The 21674-nt window shown below is 35.9% G+C and overlaps 1 protein-coding gene and 1 pseudogene across 8 annotated transcripts in view; one reads left to right on the top strand and one right to left on the bottom strand.

Moving 5' to 3' along the window:
• Positions 1-397: 397 nt before the first annotated feature.
• Positions 398-21674, bottom strand: part of LOC126877442 (hematopoietic prostaglandin D synthase-like) — a 46486-nt gene continuing 25209 nt past the window's right edge. The window contains exons 1-5 of one of the 8 annotated variants that reach the window (XR_007695023.1): positions 18005-18125; positions 14989-15192; positions 13909-14076; positions 3687-3982; positions 398-3282 (exon numbers count right to left, since the gene is read on the bottom strand). Coding sequence is in view for 4 of the 8 variants with exons in the window: in XM_050640192.1 (XP_050496149.1) it covers positions 12926-12963; positions 13909-14076; positions 14989-15192; positions 18005-18023 (429 nt within the window). In the remaining 4 variants the exon portion in view is untranslated. The other 7 variants (XR_007695025.1, XR_007695024.1, XR_007695026.1 and 4 more) reach the window with 7 other exon arrangements.
• LOC126877441 (glutathione S-transferase-like) lies at positions 19717-21201 on the top strand (annotated as a pseudogene).

Here is a 21674-nt window from a genome sequence, read left to right as displayed (position 1 = left end):
GAAGTCGAGTGCCTTACGAGCAGGGAGTGGTGCACGTGTGAGTTAGAGCAAGGGAACCTGTCCTCCCGTTGGTCACGGATTCGTTATCAAGCCTGAGGCCCTCGTCACTAGTGTAACTATCGACAATAAAGGTACCCCACGCGCGACCGGACGATGGAGAACTTCAACGCAGAACCGCTACCTCCCGCGAGCCCTCCCCGGGAGGGCGCCTCGAGCTCGGACTCGGAGATTCAGTCTCGACATATATATTATTATATATATTATATATACTATTATATCTATATCATATATGTATTTATATCTATAAATATATGTATAAATATATCTATTTAAAAAAATAAAGTTGACCTTCATATATCGCCAATAATATCGCGTGTGTAAAAAGAAACTAATTACATTTAATTCTTTTTTTACATTTATTTATTTTTTATTATTATTTTTTTTACAGCTAGTTACATTTAATTATTACATTTACATACATTTAACTATTATTACATACATTTACATAGATTTAATTATTATTTTTTTCATAATTATATCTCGTTTGAAATATTTTTCGACATAATTAATTGTTTCAAAAACACATATTCCAGCCTTCTAAATGATTTATTTTGCGTATTATACGAATTATTCCATCTATAAATAAATTGTTCTCTACACACACAAACACGCACACAGTCTGTTAATTACACGAGTTAATTGTATCATTTTTCTCGATAAGTTGACAGAGCAAGGAAAATGAGCGACGAACCTACCTACAAACTAATCTGCTTCAATGCCCGTGGTAGTGCCGAACATATACGGTACATATTTGCATATATTGGCATCGAGTATACCGACGAGAGGATCCCCGTAGAACTCTGGCCTGAATACAAGGATTGTAAGCGTGAAGAATCGATTTTTACATTCATCGTTCAACTCTCAGATATCTACCATTTACTCAAACTTTTCTGTATATAAAACTTTCGTTTCACGTGCAGGCTAAACTTACTTAAAGTAAAATTTCATACGGAATAAAGTCGAACTGTTCATTAAGTTTTGCTTCCGTAATATCGTGTTTATCGAATACCAACTTAATTCACTTACGATTCTCGAATTTTTGTGTTGCAATCATTATTGTTTTCAATGAATCGAAGCATTTCTAATATTTTGAGAAAACCGTAAATAGGTGACTTAAAATAGGAATACAAAAATACTTCTACGTTTCTCGTTAATTTAAAAACTTTTTAGGACTTGTCGGAAAAAAAGGATAAAAAATTGAAATCAGTGCGGAAATGAACAAGAACATAGCTAAAAAGTCGAAAGAACAAAGCAGACATAAAATTCGATCTTCCGTTGCGACATTTCTATCGTAAATAGTATAATAAAAGTTTTACGTAGCATAGTCTTCGATATAATCTTATATGTCGCTTGCAGATAAAGAAACAAAAAATCAACGTAAGTCTGTAAATCAATCCTGTCGGTGTAAAACACAAAATTACGTTTGCAAGAGACATTCGATTTATATTCCTTGCATTTCAATTTTCATTACAAGAACCGTGTACATTTTCTAATATTTTTTCCGTGTCTGGTATTATCTTTTATCCTTGACTTTAAAAACTTTGGGTTCTTCCCAACAGTCAAAAACACGCGATACCCTGTCCATCGTAATCGTAAGAAAAGAAAAAAAGGAGAAAGAAGACATTTCTGTATTTCTTTACTAGGCCATGTTGATTAAAACCGAAATGATTTCGATTCATCTATTCACAAGAACGCAACGGCCTCGGAAGCTGTGTTGTGATTTCCTATCGATCGTTTCCCTCTACACAGTGTTCATATGAGCCATGTTTGTTCTTAGCAATGCCTTATAAAAAGCTGCCTGTGCTGGAGGTAGACGGGAAACCGGTAGCGCACGGTAACGCTGTGGCGCCATACTTGGCGAGGAAGTACGATCTAATGGGAAACGGCAAAGGGGATGCGCTGATATGCGAAGTGCTCGTCGATACTCTTGAAGATTTGGAGCAAGGTGAGTAACTGATGAGATGACTTTGCATTTGTCTCACCACAGAGACAGACGTTCAAGAATTCATTGTGAAAAGACGAGTACAAACAAGATACGTATGTCTTTCCGTTAAGCGAATGTTACAGTTTGTTTGCAAAAGTCAGTTTTTAGATTATAGAATCGTAGATAGAATTTAGAGGATAGAAACTTTTAGTAGTCACTTTTAGTTTAGTAAAGTCTTATCGACAATAAGCAGACTACGTTATGATACAACGATTCCAACTGAAGATTTCTATCGACATCACGAATTCGATGGCTTCCAAATTTTCTTCTCTGCAATCTCAGACGCTCATCTCGAAAGAATCTTTTAGATCCCCCGACAAACACTCGACTCAGGTTATCTATTATCGTAATCTTCTTACGGGATTTTTTTTAACTGCGTTGCGTTAACGAATAACGGGATAACATCACGTTTCTCTCAACGCCTTTCAACGTTCTACAACTTTTATTCTTTGCAAATCCCTGTCTCTATATGATAAACGCTGGTTATCCGCGGAAGGAGCGAGGACAACGAAGTGTTACTCAATGATCAAAGACAGGAAGATCCTGGTACGCGATAACGTTACTAATTTCCAATTACGATATGTGTGATTACGTAACATCTGCTGTCTGCATAATGCGTTAACGATCCGCGCGTTGATCGCATAAATATAAATCGAAGGGAATGGAATCGCTCGAAACTCATGCAACTATCCGCAGGTGTTTAAAATCGTGTTTTTACACCGCCAACGTAACGTCACGCCAGTCGAATCGAAAAATTATTACTAGACAGAGAAGGTGAACAAAAAACGAGGTAAATAGGCTACCGATTGAATAATATCATAACGATCGTATCTCTGTTTTTTGCTCGTCTTTTATATTTGTTTCAAATGTATAAAATATAATCGTATCGATATCGTCCACGATTAAAGCCATCCATCCGCCATCGACGAGGAACGAACGATTATATTTTATCATTTATGAGAATCCTTCTCTTCTCTTCTTTCTCTATTTACGCCCCTCGCCTTGCTTCGTACCGCCGATGATTCACAATTCGATGCACCTGAACAGCTGGAACGTCGCAGATTTTTCCGTACGATAACAAACGTGTTTTTGATGGCCTGCTTTAAACCGTGACGATCGCCATGACGTGCATCAATTGTCGAATGATGTAGTGCGACGATACTCGTACGCAACTTTTTTTTACGCTGTTTTTTCCTCTATTTTTTCTTCCTGTGTGTTATCACATGATCATGAGATACCTGTATAGAAGATGCAAAGAGTCTGTGAAGAATTTACAGATATTTAAGATTATCATAATGATTAAGCAAAAGCTAAGACGCAAAATATTGCTCAAGATGTAATTATGTAATATTTACTCAATTTCTAGAAGACTGTTTATATCTTGTTGTTATTCTTGATATGGAGATAAATATAGTATACTTTGTTAAGACCTAGATAAAAGACTTTTTTCTCGTTTCTCTTCTCTTACTTAATCACTAAGAGTTATATAACGTTTATTCGATAATTCTGCTTCTCCTGACCTTTCCACAAATGGTTGTTTATATCTCGACATTCTTGGTACTTTTAATCAAATTTTAATAACAGTACTTTACTCGTCAGAAGTAAATAAAAGAGCTCTAAGTAGAAGCAAGGATTTACTTACCTTTCCTTTCTCGAATCTCAGTTAGCAATGTTGTTCCTCTTGAAAGATTTTCCAAGTTTCCAAGACAATTTCCACGCTGGTAACATTGTATATATTTCAAGTATCGTGAACCACAGGAACTTGTTGAGGCAATATTGAAGAAAGCAAAGAGAATGAAGAAATTGTAGGAACTATGAGAGGCTACTCCTTCTTTCACAACTTATTTTCTCTTCGTTTGGGGGGAAAAACACAAATGAACGTAACGGTTGGTTTCATATACGTTTCAGATATCTGCTACTATCGCATGGAGGAGGATCCTGAAAAGAAGGAAGCGAGGAAGAATCAACTGTTGAACGAAACAATACCATTTTACTTGACTAAATTCGACCAGATTATTGGCGAAAATGAAGGATACATCATTCCTTCTATCGTAAGATTTTTTATCCAAATTTAATGTTAAAATTTTTAGTCTTTGTGCAAACTGGGCCATGTTGTCCATAAAAAATTATTGAAACTTTGTTGCGACAAGACAGCTTTAATTGTTGAGAGCAGAGTGTATCTTTAAAATTCACTCCTGTTAGTTTATGTACAAATGAATTTGCCAAGATTTTCAGCTTTTAGATAATTATTCATGTATCTTCCTCATCAAGTTTGATAGAAATTATTACTATCGTAATCAAAGCAAAGATTAAGATATGTAAAATCATTTCTCTGGATATGACACTCTTGTTTAATGAGTGATAAATGATACCATTCGAAATATCATATTTATATAATATATAATGATACTTATAAGTGTAATCACTTAAGTACAGATATCTGAATTTTTCTCACTGTCACTGACATAGATACGTATTATCGTTCCTTAGATTACTTGACCAGTTTATTTCTTTCATCACTGTGTTATTATATAATAATAATAAATAGTCACATTAAATTAATTTAGTATGATTATGTTGTTTAATAATACGTGTTTCATTGCAAAATATTTAGCGATTGAAGGGCTCATAGGAAACATGAAAGTGAAAGAATACTAGAATCTAGAGTTTACGATTTCAATTTCTTTAACGAGATATTTATCATATTACACAATTCCTGTAAATGTATTTGTAATTATATCGCCGAAGAATTGTATTTAATTAAGCTATGAAGTTGTGGAATCGTGAGAAGGATTATTTTTATAGAACTGTCTAATTTCCATTCGACATTGATTCAGGATACACATTACTCTTTTTTACATAATACCAGTTTTGTCATTTTTAATTAACAAATACCTCCAAAGGTTGAAGTTTCTAAAATTATCCATTAAATTCTGACAATAAAATAAAAATCCAAATTCTTCCTAAAAAGCTAGTGATCTTTAGTTAAGAGTTCGATTTTTCACATTTTTCAAGGTAAATTAAAAAAATTGTTTAATAGAGGAAGTACAAAATAAATGTATACAAACCTTTTTTCAGACGACATGGGCAGACTTCGTCTTTGCAGCAGCCCTTGAAAATTTTGAGTATATATTTGGGGCAGCTCCTTTCGATCAATATCCAGCTCTTCAAACATTGAAGAATAGGATTCATAGAATACCCGCCATTTCTGATTGGCTGGGGGACCATCCTGCCAACTACAAAGGCTGCCCAGCATGTAAAACACTATACACGAACAGATACCCTAAGCTCAGGGCAAAAGAGGTATCCAACCAAACACCCAGCCCGCCGAAATTCACGACTACCCCAACCCCCTCAACCAACCAAACACCCAGTCCTACCAAATTCATCTCCACCTCAACCTCCTATGCCCAAGCAGTACAAGGCATCCAAAATAACCCGAACAGCCAAAGGAATCTTCCCCAAAACAGTGTCCCCAACCCACCTAACACAGACAACTCCTCAAGGCTTGAAAAGCAAATAGAGAAACAATCAGAGCAAATAAATCACTTGCTATCGCTACTAACACTCATCGTGGAAAAATTAGCACGCCGCGACTCAAAATAAAACCAAGGCGCATAGCACTGTGGAACGCCAACGGTCTAGCGCAACACAAACTTGAACTAGAACTCTTCTTAAAACACCAGCAAATCGACGTAATGCTCGTATCGGAAACCCACTTCACCGACAAGAGCTACCTGAAAATAAATGGTTACAAATTCTACCATACCCAACACCCCAGCGGAAAGGCCCACGGTGGCACCGGAATAATAATCAAAGCAAGTATTAAGCACTACGAACTTCCATCATTCCAGAAAGACTACCTCCAAGCAACAAACGTAGCAATAGAAGACTGTCATGGCTCAATCACCACCTCAGCAGTATACTGCCCTCCCAGACACTTCATCGTCAAAGAAGACTTTGATAACTTCCTGGACACCCTGGGCAATAGATTCATAGTTGGAGGAGACTATAACGCCAAGCACAACCAATGGGGCAGCAGACTGGTTACAGCAAGAGGCAAAAACCTTTTAAACAGCATAATAAACAACAACCTCAACTACCTCACCACATACGAACCCACATACTGGCCCACTGACACCAACAAAATACCCGACCTTCTCGACTTCTTCATAACTAAAAATATCCCATCAAGACACGTCCAGATCAACTCCTCGGCTGATCTCTCCTCTGATCATTCTCCCGTGATAGCAACAGTCAGTTCAACAATCATCGAGAGTACACCTAATGGCTCCATTCACAACCAACACACCAACTGGCAGCTCTTCAAACTAAAAAAACTCTATTGGCTCACGGGCCGACGCTCCAAACTAAACATACAGAATAAAATTACCCTCTACGAGACCGTAATAAAACCTGTCTGGACCTACGGAATCCAATTATGGGGAACAGCAAGTAACTCCAACATCGAAATACTACAACGATTCCAATCGAAAACGCTAAGAGCCTTAATAGACGCACCTTGGTATGTTACCAACGAAACCATCCATCGCGACCTCAAGATACCTACAGTCAAAGAGGAAATAGCAAAATATAGCGACAGATATAGCAAAAGAGTCAACAAACACCGAAACCCCCTAATCACTGGACTACTCGATACGACGGACCAGATTCGCAGGCTGAAGAGGCACTACCCGCTAGACCTAAACGTTAGATTCATTTAATTATCCAAATTAAGCATATGCACTTACTTATAATACTTATAAATTATACCTATCTATAATAAGTATTAACTTATTGTAAATAAACAGCCATGTCACTGCGCCACGCTAGAAAAATTACTGAAAATTCTCAACGCGAGAATTGATTGTAATTTCAACAAATAAATAAAAAGAAAAAGAAAAAAAAACGTGCATTAACGTTTTCAAATCCATTTTTTATTTTCAAAGAACATCATATTTGTACTCGGTATTGCCAGTAAGTATCATGAAGAGACGAAACGAGTATCTCGAGTTATGTATTGTTTAAAATAGTATATAGACATCTAGATATAACATTCAATGATTTTTCCCTCACTTATTGTAAATTATTGATATTGTAAAATTATAATTGTAAAATTATATAGTAAATGATATTGTAAAATTAAATAGTAAATTCACACGATGTTCAAATAATTCGAAATAACGATAGACCAAAAGCTGTTTAAACGAGACACAAGAATTAATCGTGCATTTTATTAAAAAGTTAAGTACGGATAAAAGAAAGAAAATTTTCGAACTTTTTTCGAAAGAACATACATTTATTGTAGAACATACATACATTTATTATATATTGTGTTCTTTCAAACACAATAATACCTTCCATAAAGGAGCACAGCTCAGATGAGACTTTTTATAGTTAAACTTTTAACGTACTCATAGACACGAAATTTTTTTTTTATATAGAACTGTTACATTTTACGACACGTATAACATCGAACATTTACCAACATAGCGATGCCAGCGTACATATATATATACTGGTGTACTGCACATTTATACCAAGCATTACGACAGAACTTAGCGACTTGAACCTCGGTCCGTGAAAACCAGGATCAATTACGAGACACTAGACAAGGGTTTAGTGAAGGCGTACAGAGCTATATTACTCGGTTTAGACGAGCCTACAATGAATTACAGCACAGCATTACTAATGAATACCCAGATGAAATGAACAGACGCGCCGTGAGCGACAGAATCTTGAAAGACTCGATAACGGACTTTGTTCGCGAATTAAAATTAGAAATAGGACAAATACTACTGACCACTCCGCCGCAGAATTTTATTGAAGCCGAGAAACGCGCCATCGAAATCGAAAGATACTTTCATGAGCACAGAACCCGTAAGCAACGGACCATTCGCCCCGATAATCGACCACGACCAGTAGCAAATTTCACGTCCACACCGCCCAGAGCGATTCAAAATGGTTTCGCCCAACAACCTAAAACGGCCTTTCGACGAGCACCGTTAGAAGAACGAGCCCAGATACAATGTTTCAAGTACAAACGCTTTGGACACAGATCAAACCAATGTCCAAATTTTCGAACACCAGGGCCTACAACAACGAGCACCCCCAATCAACTTCGTCCAGATGGAAACGAAAGAATCAGGATCAATGCAACTACAGGAGAACTACCCACAGTGCTCCTTGGACCAGCCCGACAACCGAAACGAACATTTCTTGTCGACTCAGGGGCAGGAATTAACCTGCTCAAGCGAAAATGGACAGCAAGAACAGAACCGGTATCTGTGAAGAAATTCACAATGGGACACTCTGAATTCGAAACTTCCGAACGCGTCATTATAGATCTGTTTGACAAAAAGATAGACTTTCATATAATAGATGATGATTTTCCGCTAATAGAAGATGGAATATTAGGTTTCCCCGCATTACGACAGTTTAAATTCAATCTTTCCAACAACAGATTAAAACTAAATAATAATACTATTTTGTTACAACCGGCAACGACCATATCACCTGGGCAAGCCATATCAAAGACAGTGTACCTAGAAGGAAAACCGACTCCAGTATGCTTTATCAATGGTGGTGAGTCCAACTTAAAAATCACTAATTGCATCGAAAATTCCAACACCTACGATCAAATTTCTACATTCAGAGATCTAGTTAGACTTTCACATATAGAAAAGGCTCTCAGAGAACCAATTGAAAAGATATTACTTTACTATTTGGACGTCTTCAATCTCGAAACAGAACTCTTACCGTGCACTTCACTTGCTAAACATACAATTACCCTAAAAGAGAACAAAATCATAAACACTAAATCCTACCGACCCCCTGAATGCCACAAAACAGAAATTAGGCGACAGATGGACGAAATGCTTAGGAAAAACATTATAGAACCTTCCGACTCTCCATATAATTCCCCAGTATGGGTTGTACCAAAGAAACAGGACGCCTCGGGAAAACAGAAATGGAGAATTGTAACTGACTTCAGAAAAATTAACGAACTTACGGACCAAGACGCATATCCACTACCCGACATAGATGACATAATATCGCAGTTAGGAAACGCAAAATTCTTTTCCGCCCTAGACTTATCCTCGGGATTCCACCAGATTCCTATGGATCCCAAATCAAAGAAGTACACTGCATTTAGCACACCACAAGGACATTACCATTATAATCGAATGCCGTTTGGACTCAAAAACGCGCCAGCGACATTTCAAAGAATGATGGACACTGCGCTTCGCGGACTTATTAATAAACATTGCTTTGCATATTTGGACGATATTATTATTTTTGGTCAATCGATAGAAGAACACAACCAAAACCTAGCTATCGTTTTACAAAGACTTAGGGAATTGGGGCTGAAACTACAGCCAGATAAGTGCGAATTTTTAAAGCCCGAATTAGAATACCTCGGACATACCGTAACAAGCGAGGGAGTAAAACCCAATCCGAAGAAAATAGAAGCAGTAAAAAACTTTAGACAACCTAAGAACCCAACAGAAGTAAAATCTTTCCTCGGGCTAGCAGGTTATTACAGAAAATTTATTCGTAACTTTTCAAAGCTAGCAAAACCCCTTACGGACCTCACGAAAAAGGACACGCCATTCCACTGGACCGACAGAACACAACTCAGCTTCGATACGTTAAAAGAAAGATTATGCCAAGCACCGGTACTAAAATATCCCGACTACACAAAAACATTTACGTTGACAACGGACGCCAGTAACGAAGGTTTGGGAGGGATCCTTTCACAAGACGGGCACCCTTGTTGCTTCATTTCGAGAACATTAAACCCTCCTGAACGAAATTATACAACGACGGAAAAAGAATTATTAGCTATCGTTTGGGCAGTTAAAAGACTGAGACAATATTTATTAGGCCGTAAATTCCAAATTCAAACAGACCACCAAGCCCTTAAATGGCTACACAACTGTAAGGACCCCTCAAGCCGACTGATCCGATGGAGATTAAGATTAGAGGAATACGAGTAGGACATAGAGTACGTAAAAGGAAAGGAAAACGCGGCCGCTGACGCCCTATCCAGAGTACACGCGATAACACAAACTGACGTTTTATTAAAACAATTCAAGGACTGGGAAAAATCAGAAGAAATACCCAAATTATTAAAACTAACACCTAACAAAGACAACTTTTTCCAATTAACAAAAACATATCTAGGCCCATATGACGAAACCGCATGGTTACAGAAAATATCAAACGTACTCAAAACAAATAGAAAGATAGGGATAGGAGACAACAACTTAAACGCACAAGACAAAGCACACATAAAGAGACTTCTTTTGTTTTTCAATGACCAACGCGGCGACATAGAGTTTGCTTACGAGCCAATACAGAGCTTAAGTGACGAAGAGATAGAACAAATACTGAAAGAAAATCATGACTTGATAGGACATCCCGGGATACAAAAGACGTACGACAGAATCAGAGACAAATATAGTATCCCACACCTTATGGACAGAATAAAAACCAGAATAGAAACTTGTGAGACCTGTCAAACCGCAAAAATGACTAGGATTCGACCCAAAGAAGAACCATGTATAACCGACACACCATTGGAACCCAATGACAAGATAGCCATGGATATACTAGGACCATTGAAGAAAACGAAACGAGGCAATTCCTTTATACTCTCCATTCACGATGAACTCACAAAATACCTTATCCTTGTTCCTATAAAAAACCAACAAACAGAAACTATTTGGAATTCCCTGTTAGACCATTACATATACATATTCTCAGCGCCTAAGAAAATACTGACAGACAGAGGACAAAATTTTATTAGTAGCTTAATGCAAAAATACGAAGAAGCCTTCAAAATAAAACACATTAAAACTACTAGCTTCCACCCCCAAAGTAATGGATCATTAGAGCGAACTCACGCTGTAATAGCAGATATGCTAAAGTGTGTTCAAAGGAACTCAGGGGAAGAATGGGACGAACATTTAAATTTTATATGCCTAGCCTACAATACGATGATACACGACTCGACCGGTTATACACCTTTTGAATTGACATTCGGACACAAAGCCAACTTACCCTCGACCATTTCACGAAATCCACAACGCACTTACGCGGACGAAGTAGCATTCAGAAAACGAGAATGGGATTCTAGACTTTCGAAAGCTCGCGACAAATTGATTAGGAGTAAACAAAGATATCAAAGAGATCAGAGACGACGAATAATAAAACCCCAGTCAATATTTGAAGAAGGGGATAGGGTCTTAATACACAACGACCATAAAGAGCATAAATTAGACATAGAGTGGCTAGGACCCTACACCATTGAGAGAGTTAAAACACCGTATTATGACGTTTTAATAGAAGGTAATATCAAGAAAATTAATGGAAACCGGTTAAAACCTTATTTCCCAGGACGGGGTTCATAACTATAATATACTTAGGCAACACGCAAACAGCAACCTTACCGGAAAAGCCAATTGACCTAGAGATAATCCGCAGAAACACTGAGATTTTGGAGGACCAAAATCAATCTAAGAAGGGGGGTATGTAACGTCAATTCACATCAGAGACCAGGCCACACACCACGGACAGGATGGCACCCAGATGTCTGCATATCCTTGGCGCGCACCCTCAATAGTCTTAAGTGCCCACCAGGGGGCCTTGGCATTTTTATAGTTAAGGTCCTTCGGACCAAGCGAGTATTTCCTGTCTTAAATTTCCCTTTACGTTTATTGTCTACCACGTGTTAGCTTAGAAAGTTGGTTTCCTCCACATCTGGTATGTTCCGTTGGCAACTTTCTCGCGAGGGCGGCTAAAACCCTTCCTGGTCCACCAACCGTCCTATTATCCAATCGGAGATGGTGTCTACTGCCCTCACTTCCTTAACCAAAATTGTCATCAACAAATCCGATAGTCCCGTGTCCTTAGACACACCCACCCCTAGCTTTCCTCAGACACAGTATCGTCAGTAAAACTTCACTTATTCTGTATCCTTAGAATGGTCAACATATCTATGTCGGTCTCTACTCTTATAAGTCGCGTAGTTAATGTATTGTTGTAACTAAGTCTTACATAACGTGGTTGGAGTGAATTGTGATTTATGTTAATTCAGTGCGTGTTACATTGTGATTGCTGAATTCATAATAAAGGTTGATTAAAACCAAGTAAATAGTTGTGTTACGACTCAACTATATTTTATTTTCACCGACCAACCCAAAAATTACGTGACACCAGCGTACATATATATGTAATATCGTGATATAATGTATTTACAAGGAGTGGACAATAGAGATGTTAATCAGACAGAAAAAGACGATTGTTGTTCAACCTGAACTATTCACGCCAAACGTACAGAAAACAGCGCAACTAAATAACTAGATAGCGACTCGACTTTTACCAAAACGCAATCAACACTCTCTCGGCAACGCCACTCGCAAACTCTGTCTCCGCTCAACTCGCACTCAGCTCCTCGACTCACACTCTGTTTCTCGACTCACACTCTGGCCGTTGTCGCATTCTATTGCCTTTTTCCTAGGCCCACCGCACACGTGTTCTGCAGACGCTCGTAGCCAGGGTCACGTAGGTCTTTTCCACGAAACTATGCACTTGAAAAGACCGATGACACATTGATGGGCCCGACGGCGCCTCGGCTCTCCCGACATTGTTCATAGTTCGCCCGATATTTCTTAGGCCTTTCGTCCACGATACTACATATATGTAGTGGTGTACTGGTCATCTTTTTTCCACACGTTTTTAGCTTTTTAGCTGTTTGTGAATGGGCGCCTAATCAGTCAATCAGAAATGGCCGGTATTCTATGAATCCTTTTCTTCAATGCTCGAAGAGCTGGATATTTATCCAAAGCTGGTGCCCCAAACATATACTCGAAATTTTCAAGGGCCGCTGCAAATACGAAGTCCGCCCATGTCGTCTGAAAAAAGGTTTGTATACATTTATTTTGTACCTCCTCTATTAAACAATTTTTTTAATTTACCTTGAAAAATGTGAAAAATCGAACTCTTAACTAAAGATCACTAGCTTTTTAGGAAGAATTTGGATTTTTATTTTATTGTCAGAATTTAATGGATAATTTTAGAAACTTCAACCTTTGGAGGTATTTGTTAATTAAAAATGACAAAACTGGTATTATGTAAAAAAGAGTAATGTGTATCCAGAATCAATGTCGAATGGAAATTAGACAGTTCTATAAAAATAATCCTTCTCACGATTCCACAACTTCATAGCTTAATTAAATACAATTCTTCGGCGATATAATTACAAATACATTTACAGGAATTGTGTAATATGATAAATATCTCGTTAAAGAAATTGAAATCGTAAATTCCGCGGATAACCAGCGTTTATCATATAGAGACAGGGATTTGCAAAGAATAAAAGTTGTAGAACGTTGAAAGGCGTTGAGAGAAACGTGATGTTATCCCGTTATTCGTTAACGCAACGCAGTTAAAAAAAATCCCGTAAGAAGATTACGATAATAGATAACCTGAGTCGAGTGTTTGTCGGGGGATCTAAAAGATTCTTTCGAGATGAGCGTCTGAGATTGCAGAGAAGAAAATTTGGAAGCCATCGAATTCGTGATGTCGATAGAAATCTTCAGTTGGAATCGTTGTATCATAACGTAGTCTGCTTATGGTCGATAAGACTTTACTAAACTAAAAGTGACTACTAAAAGTTTCTATCCTCTAAATTCTATCTACGATTCTATAATCTAAAAACTGACTTTTGCAAACAAACTGTAACATTCGCTTAACGGAAAGACATACGTATCTTGTTTGTACTCGTCTTTTCACAATGAATTCTTGAACGTCTGTCTCTGTGGTGAGACAAATGCAAAGTCATCTCATCAGTTACTCACCTTGCTCCAAATCTTCAAGAGTATCGACGAGCACTTCGCATATCAGCGCATCCCCTTTGCAGTTTCCCATTAGATCGTACTTCCTCGCCAAGTAAGGCGCCACAGCGTTACCCTGCGCTACCGGTTTCCCGTCTACCTCCAGCACAGGCAGCTTTTTATAAGGCATTGCTAAGAACAAACATGGCTCATATGAACACTGTGTAGAGGGAAACGATCGATAGGAAATCACAACACAGCTTCCGAGGCCGTTGCGTTCTTGTGAATAGATGAATCGAAATCATTTCGGTTTTAATCAACATGGCCTAGTAAAGAAATACAGAAATGTCTTCTTTCTCCTTTTTTTCTTTTCTTACGATTACGATGGACAGGGTATCGCGTGTTTTTGACTGTTGGGAAGAACCCAAAGTTTTTAAAATCAAGGATAAAAGATAATACCAGACACGGAAAAAATATTAGAAAATGTACACGGTTCTTGTAATGAAAATTGAAATGCAAGGAATATAAATCGAATGTTTCTTGCGAACGTAATTTTGTGTTTTACACCGACAGGATTGATTTACAGACTCACGTTGATTTTTTGTTTCTCTATCTGCAAGCGACATATAAGATTATATCGAAGACTATGCTACGTAAAACTTTTATTATACTATTTACGATAGAAATGTCGCAACGGAAGATCGAATTTTATGTCTGCTTTGTTCTTTCGACTTTTTAGCTATGTTCTTGTTCATTTCCGCACTGATTTCAATTTTTTATCCTTTTTTTCCGACAAGTCCTAAAAAGTTTTTAAATTAACGAGAAACGTAGAAGTATTTTTGTATTCCTATTTTAAGTCACCTATTTACGGTCTTCTCAAAATATTCGAAATGCTTCGATTCATCGAAAACAATAAAGATTGCAACACAAAAATTCGAGAATCGTAAGTGAATTAAGTTGGTATTCGATAAACACGATATTACGGAAGCAAAACTTAATGAAAAGTTCGACTTTATTCCGTATGAAATTTTACTTTAAGTAAGTTTAGCCTGCACGTGAAACGAAAGTTTTATATACAGAAAAGTTTGAGTAAATGGTAGATACCTGAGAGTTGAACGATGAAAGTAAAAATCGATTCTTCACGCTTACAATCCTTGTATTCAGGCCAGAGTTCTTCGGGGATCCTCTCGTCGGTATACTCGATGCCAGTATATGCAAATATGTACCGTATATGTTCGGCACGACCACGGGCATTGAAGTAGATTAGTTTGTAGGTATGTTCGTCGCTCATTTTCCTTGCTCTGTCAACTTATCGAGAAAAATGTTACAATTAATTCGTGTAATTAACAGACTGTGTGCGTGTTTGTGTGTAGAGAGAACAATTTATTTATAGATGGAATAATTCGTATAATACGCAAAATAAATCATTTAGAAGGCTGGAATATGTGTTTTTGAAACAATTAATTATGTCGAAAAATATTTCAAACGAGATATAATTATGAAAAAAATAATAATTAAATGTATGTAAATGTATGTAATAATAGTTAAATGTATGTAAATGTAATAATTAAATGTAACTAGTTGTAAAAAAAATAATAATAAAAAATAAATAAATGTAAAAAAAGTGTGTGGGAGGAAGGTTGCAGCGTACGTGAGAAAAACTAACCTTCCCTAGTTAAGCCGTGGCAGACAATAGTCTTTGGAAATTCTTCGGAAACAGACGTTTGTTTGGTTTGAAGGACCTTTTCTAGGAAATCTATGAGATTTATGGAAGGTACTTGAAACCATGGAGGATACGCTGCGAGTATCCGAAGACATCCTTCGAACGGTCAATATCCTTCCACCGGGTAGGACACACCCACTCTTCTCTTACTTAATCACTAAGAGTTATATAAAGTTTATTCGATAATTCTGCTTCTCCTGACCTTTCCACAAATGGTTGTTTATATCTCGACATTCTTGGTACTTTTAATCAAATTTTAATAACAGTACTTTACTCGTCAGAAGTAAATAAAAAAGCTCTAAGTAGAAGCAAGGATTTACTTACCTTTCCTTTCTCGAATCTCAGTTAGCAATGTTGTTCCTCTTGAAAGATTTTCCAAGTTTCCAAGACAATTTCCACGCTGGTAACATTGTATATATTTTAAGTATCGTGAACCACAGGAACTTGTTGAGACAATATTGAAGAAAGCAAAGAGAATGAAGAAATTGTAGGAACTATGAGAGGCTACTCCTTCTTTCACAACTTATTTTCTCTTCGTTTGGGGGGAAAAACACAAATGAACGTAACGGTTGGTTTCATATACGTTTCAGATATCTGCTACTATCGCATGGAGGAGGATCCTGAAAAGAAGGAAGCGAGGAAGAATCAACTTTTGAACGAAACAATACCATTTTACTTGACTAAATTCGACCAGATTATTGGCGAAAATGAAGGATATATCATTCCTTCTACCGTAAGATTTTTTAGCCAAATTTAATGTTAAAATTTTTAGTCTTTGTGCAAACTGGGCCATGTTGTCCATAAAAAATTATTGAAACTTTGTTGCGACAAGACAGCTTTAATTGTTGAGAGCAGAGTGTATCTTTAAAATTCACTCCTGTTAGTTTATGTACAAATGAATTTGCCAAGATTTTCAGCTTTTAGATAATTATTCATGTATCTTCCTCATTAAGTTTGATAGAAATTATTACTATCGTAATCAAAGCAAAGATTAAGATATGTAAAATCATTTCTCTGGATATGACACTCTTGTTTAATGAGTGATAAATGATACCATTCGAAATATCATATTTATATAATATATAATGATACTTATAAGTGTAATCACTTAAGTACAGATATCTGAATTTTTCTCACTGTCACTGACATAGATACGTATTATCGTTCCTTAGATTACTTGACCAGTTTATTTCTTTCATCACTGTGTTATTATATAATAATAATAAATAGTCACATTAAATTAATTTAGTATGATTATGTTGTTTAATAATACGTGTTTCATTGCAAAATATTTAGCGATTGAAGGGCTCATAGGAAACATGAAAGTGAAAGAATACTAGAATCTAGAGTTTACGATTTCAATTTCTTTAACGAGATATTTATCATATTACACAATTCCTGTAAATGTATTTGTAATTATATCGCCGAAGAATTGTATTTAATTAAGCTATGAAGTTGTGGAATCGTGAGAAGGACTATTTTTATAGAACTGTCTAATTTCCATTCGACATTGATTCAGGATACACATTACTCTTTTTTACATAATACCAGTTTTGTCATTTTTAATTAACAAATACCTCCAAAGGTTGAAGTTTCTAAAATTATCCATTAAATTCTGACAATAAAATAAAAATCCAAATTCTTCCTAAAAAGCTAATGATATTTAGTTAAGAGTTCGATTTTTCACATTTTTCAAGGTAAATTAAAAAAATTGTTTAATAGAGGAGGTACAAAATAAATGTATACAAACCTTTTTTCAGACGACATGGGCGGACTTCGTATTTGCAGAGGCCCTTGAAAATTTCGAGTATATATTTGGGGCACCAGCTTTCGATCAATATCCAGCTCTTCAAACATTGAAGAAAAGGATTCATAGTATACCGGCCATTTCTGATTGGCTGATTAGGCGCCCATTCACAAACAGCTAAAAAGCTAAAAACGTGTGGAAAAAAGATGACCAGTACACCACTACATATATATGTACGCTGGCATCGCTACGTTGGCAAATGTTCGATGTTATACGTGTCGTAAAATGTAACAGTTCTATCTGAGCTGTGTTCCTTTATGTGAAGGTATTATTGTGTGTAATATTGTGAATTACGACTTTTCCTCTCCGATATTCGTGAATTGAATCACGGTCAACTCAGCTTGAACTAAAATCCTAACTAAAATCGTCACCAACAAATCCGATGGTCCCGTGCGCTAGCCATCCTTAGCTTTCCTCCGAGACAGCATCGTCTCCCAAGACAGTTCTGATTTTACATCCTTCGAACGGTCAATATCCTTCCACCGGGTAGGACACACCCACAGATCAGTCACTTATTCATCTCGTACATACGCACCAGCGTAACTGCCTTCGTTATAAGTTGTTGGAATAAACGGTGAAATATAACTTACTATACTGTGTCATATTCATTTAACCACCTCTTATCTTAACCGAAACAGGGGAACGACTACTTCGCGGCGTCGATTCACCGAATCGTAGCGAGAATTTACGCCTCTCGTTACTGCGACTGCGTCTCTCCGCGAACGGTCGTAACACATTGATCGACAGAAGTACTAAACTCTAATAACATAAATTTATATATTTTCTATTTCCCAGCCACCAGTTTTATAGATTTTTCTATCTTCTGTACTACTTTTATCCCTTTTATTTTTTCTTACATGAGATTATTGTAGATTTAATATCATTTGTTCGCAATATTTGTTATTTATCTTTCCTTGAATTTGAAATTTCGCGCTTCAATGTTGTGTGTTGTTCGACGTTTTATCGAACGATGTTTATCGAACTAGTTTATGAATACATACATAATCATTAAAGAATCTATAAACCTTACTAGTTTGTTTTTACTAAGTTTTGTTACAGAAAACATGTTCTCATAAATTTTCAACTTTAATTTATGGAAATTTATTAACCTTAAACTATAAAATCATTCAATGAGTCTTTCCGGATGTTTTTATGTAGTCATAATTTCACATATCAGCACAGCTCCACCAATAGGATAAGAGTTACGTGGAAGCAACAGGGGGGAAGAAGAACATATATTGATCTAAAGGTTATTTTTGTCTCATTCGAGTTTCTGTTAACCGGCTTGGTAATTTCCTGTGCTTGTTTCGACTTTGAAGTCTTAAAAAAAAAATTGTAAGTAAGTAGTATATATATAGTATATATATCCTGAGTCAAAGTTTCTCTTTATAAATAATAAACCGTTTAAAAACTATATTTTGTATGTTTTTTCCTTATTCATAATTAAATAATAAATATGAAATACTTCTACAGAAAGCCGACATCCTTCAATTAACCGAACAGCAGATGATTTAAAAATTAGTAGTTGAAAGAAATAAATGTTATTACATGTTCATAATTGATCGATAAATTTAAGTATACAATTAGAAAATGTTTCTTCTTTATTGATAACTAAATAATACAGATAAGATACAAGATACTTGTACGAAAAGTCGGCGCGTCGTTCAATTAACGGAACAGCAGAGGATTTGAAAATTAGTAGTTGAAAGAAATAAATGTTATCATATGTTCATAATTGATCGATAAATTTAAGTATGCAATTAGAAAATGTTTCTTAAGTTTGGAAGAATATATAATCATGCTGAATGTTTTGTAGTTACGAAAGTTGTATACAAACATACATTGTACATACGACTAGTAATGGTACTAAATTACTGTTAGAGGGTCTTGGGTGTATAGAACCATATGGTTAAATTAATACTAGAGATAACGAATCGTGCGAATGTAATTAATATTTTGAAATGCGTTGTTTGCATTAATTGATAGTTTTCTTATAAACTTTTTTATAAACACTTTCATTGCTATAGAAAAAAGATAAATGCCGGTAATATGTCTATCCTACTTAAATAGAAAGTGCAATATTTTGTTATAATATTTGGCGCAAGTTTATACATTATTACATCCAAAAATAATATTCTTTTTATATCTAAGCTATATTAAAATATAAAGATACAAATAGCTATGCGAGTAGTTAGTAGTTGATGCTTTTTACTTAAATTGTCTTATACTTCATAATTTGTAATAATATAATTCTTGTCATCAATGATTCTTTGTTTTTACTTTGTATATATTATACTTCCAGGAAGATGCCGCTCTATAAATTGACTTACTTCCCAGTTACGGCATTGGCAGAACCAATCCGTTCTTCTTCAGCTATGCTAGTATTCCATTTGAAGATGAACGTATCAAAAAGGACGTCTGGCCAGAAATAAAGCCCTGTAAGCTTAAAATTTAAAGAAATTCTGTTTCTTAAATCTCATCTTTCCTAATTTAACTAAAGTAGCTAAATAAAGTAGAACACAATTATGCAGAGTATGACAGAGATTATTGTTTACTCTCCATTGCTCTATAAGATATGTGGGAGAACAATAGGTATTGTTAAGGAGACAATGCCCTTTGTTTGCTGATAAATTATCAATAAATTAAATTATATCTTTCCAAAACAGATAACAGGAAGCTAGATATTTAAGAAGCATCATAATCTGTTTGTTCGATAGAATCTTTGATTCTATTAGTTGTATGTTTTTAGTGACTCCTTATGGCCAGCTTCCTATGCTCGTAGCTGATAGAAGGAAGGTTGCTCAGTCTACAGCTATTTGCCGTTACTTAGCCAAACAATATGACTTAACTGGAAAGACTGACTGGGCAAATCTTCATATTGATGCCATTGTTGATACTATTCATGATATTCGTCATAGTGAGTATCCAGTGCTGTTTTGCATAAATCTTATGAGAATCTTGATAACAGATAGTACGTATCTGTTCAGGTATTTATTAGTTGAAATCCGATTTAATATTTGATTTAATCGAACGATACACGTATGTCAACAATACAAGACAAAGGATTAAAAAGGATTGTAATTCTATCTTCAGTATCATTTAAATTTCGCACAACACTGTATTCAAATTAGTATAACATTAGCGAATAGTATTTAACTGAAAACAAATTTTCAGAAATTGCCGCCTTCCACTATGAGGAGGACGAGAAGGTCAAAGCTGCAAAACGCAAGGCTGCTGAAGAGACGCTGCCGTTCATTTTAGAACGTTTGGACCAGCAAGTGAAGGAAAATGACGGCTACTTCTACGATGGTACTCTCTCTTGGGCTGATTTAACATTCGTTGCTCTGCTCGATTATTTGAACTTTATGTACAAGTCTGATCTGATCGAGAATTACGAGAATCTGAAGCTGCTGGAGAAAAAGGTCCTCCTTCTGCCCAAGATCAAAAACTGGATTGAGAGACGCCCAGTTAGCGAATTCTAAACTTCACGATTGCTTATGGTTTTATAAGCGTTTAAAGATTGCGGTCTTAGTGTGTTGAGAGAATGAAGAACGAATCGTGTTGATGGAAGTTTGTATGGAATATACTGATTGCTTTTAACATTCATTAGTTCCAGTTATTACCGATATTTTTGTCATTTAGTTAGGGTTTTCCCTTTAGATTACGTTGTGATAGAGAACTATTATTTGTGTATTCCTACAGAAACATACGAACTATATAAACTGTTGACACGATGTTGTGCTTTTGTATTATAGAGATAATAATAAAACCATCAAACAATCATTAATTATGTTTTTTATTATATTCATTAAGAATTGAAGATTACCTCCTTGGTGATCTTGATAATATCGTATTTTACAAATGTCGAACAAAAAAAAATGTATGATTATTTTATTCAATACGTTATGAGGGTTGCTTTAAAAAAAATACGAGTTACATATTTCTTTGAAAAAAGCATGATTTTTATCGATACAATAATGTTCTTCTGTTATCGCTTTAAAGTTGAGTACTTCGTTGATTACACGAGAGAACTCGCCTACAGCAAACAAGATACGACCGTGTGTAAAGTAATTAATCTGTTTGCTCGTTGCTAGCTACACATAAGGCTTGCGTAAAAAAAAATATGCATTTCAGTTCAGGCGGAGAATTATGTAGGAAGTCATTTTGTCGATCAATAACTTAGTTAATAAAAGATCAAATTTTCATGTACATAAATGTAAGTAACGTTCAAGTATTAATCATTACATACAATTTTTGTAT

The sequence above is a fragment of the Bombus huntii genome, unplaced genomic scaffold, assembly GCF_024542735.1.
Source record: "Bombus huntii isolate Logan2020A unplaced genomic scaffold, iyBomHunt1.1 ctg00000169.1, whole genome shotgun sequence".
Taxonomy (NCBI): Eukaryota; Metazoa; Arthropoda; class Insecta; order Hymenoptera; family Apidae; genus Bombus; species Bombus huntii.
The sequence above is the reverse complement of the archived record's forward strand: the minus strand, read 5'-3'. Positions and strand labels throughout refer to the sequence as shown.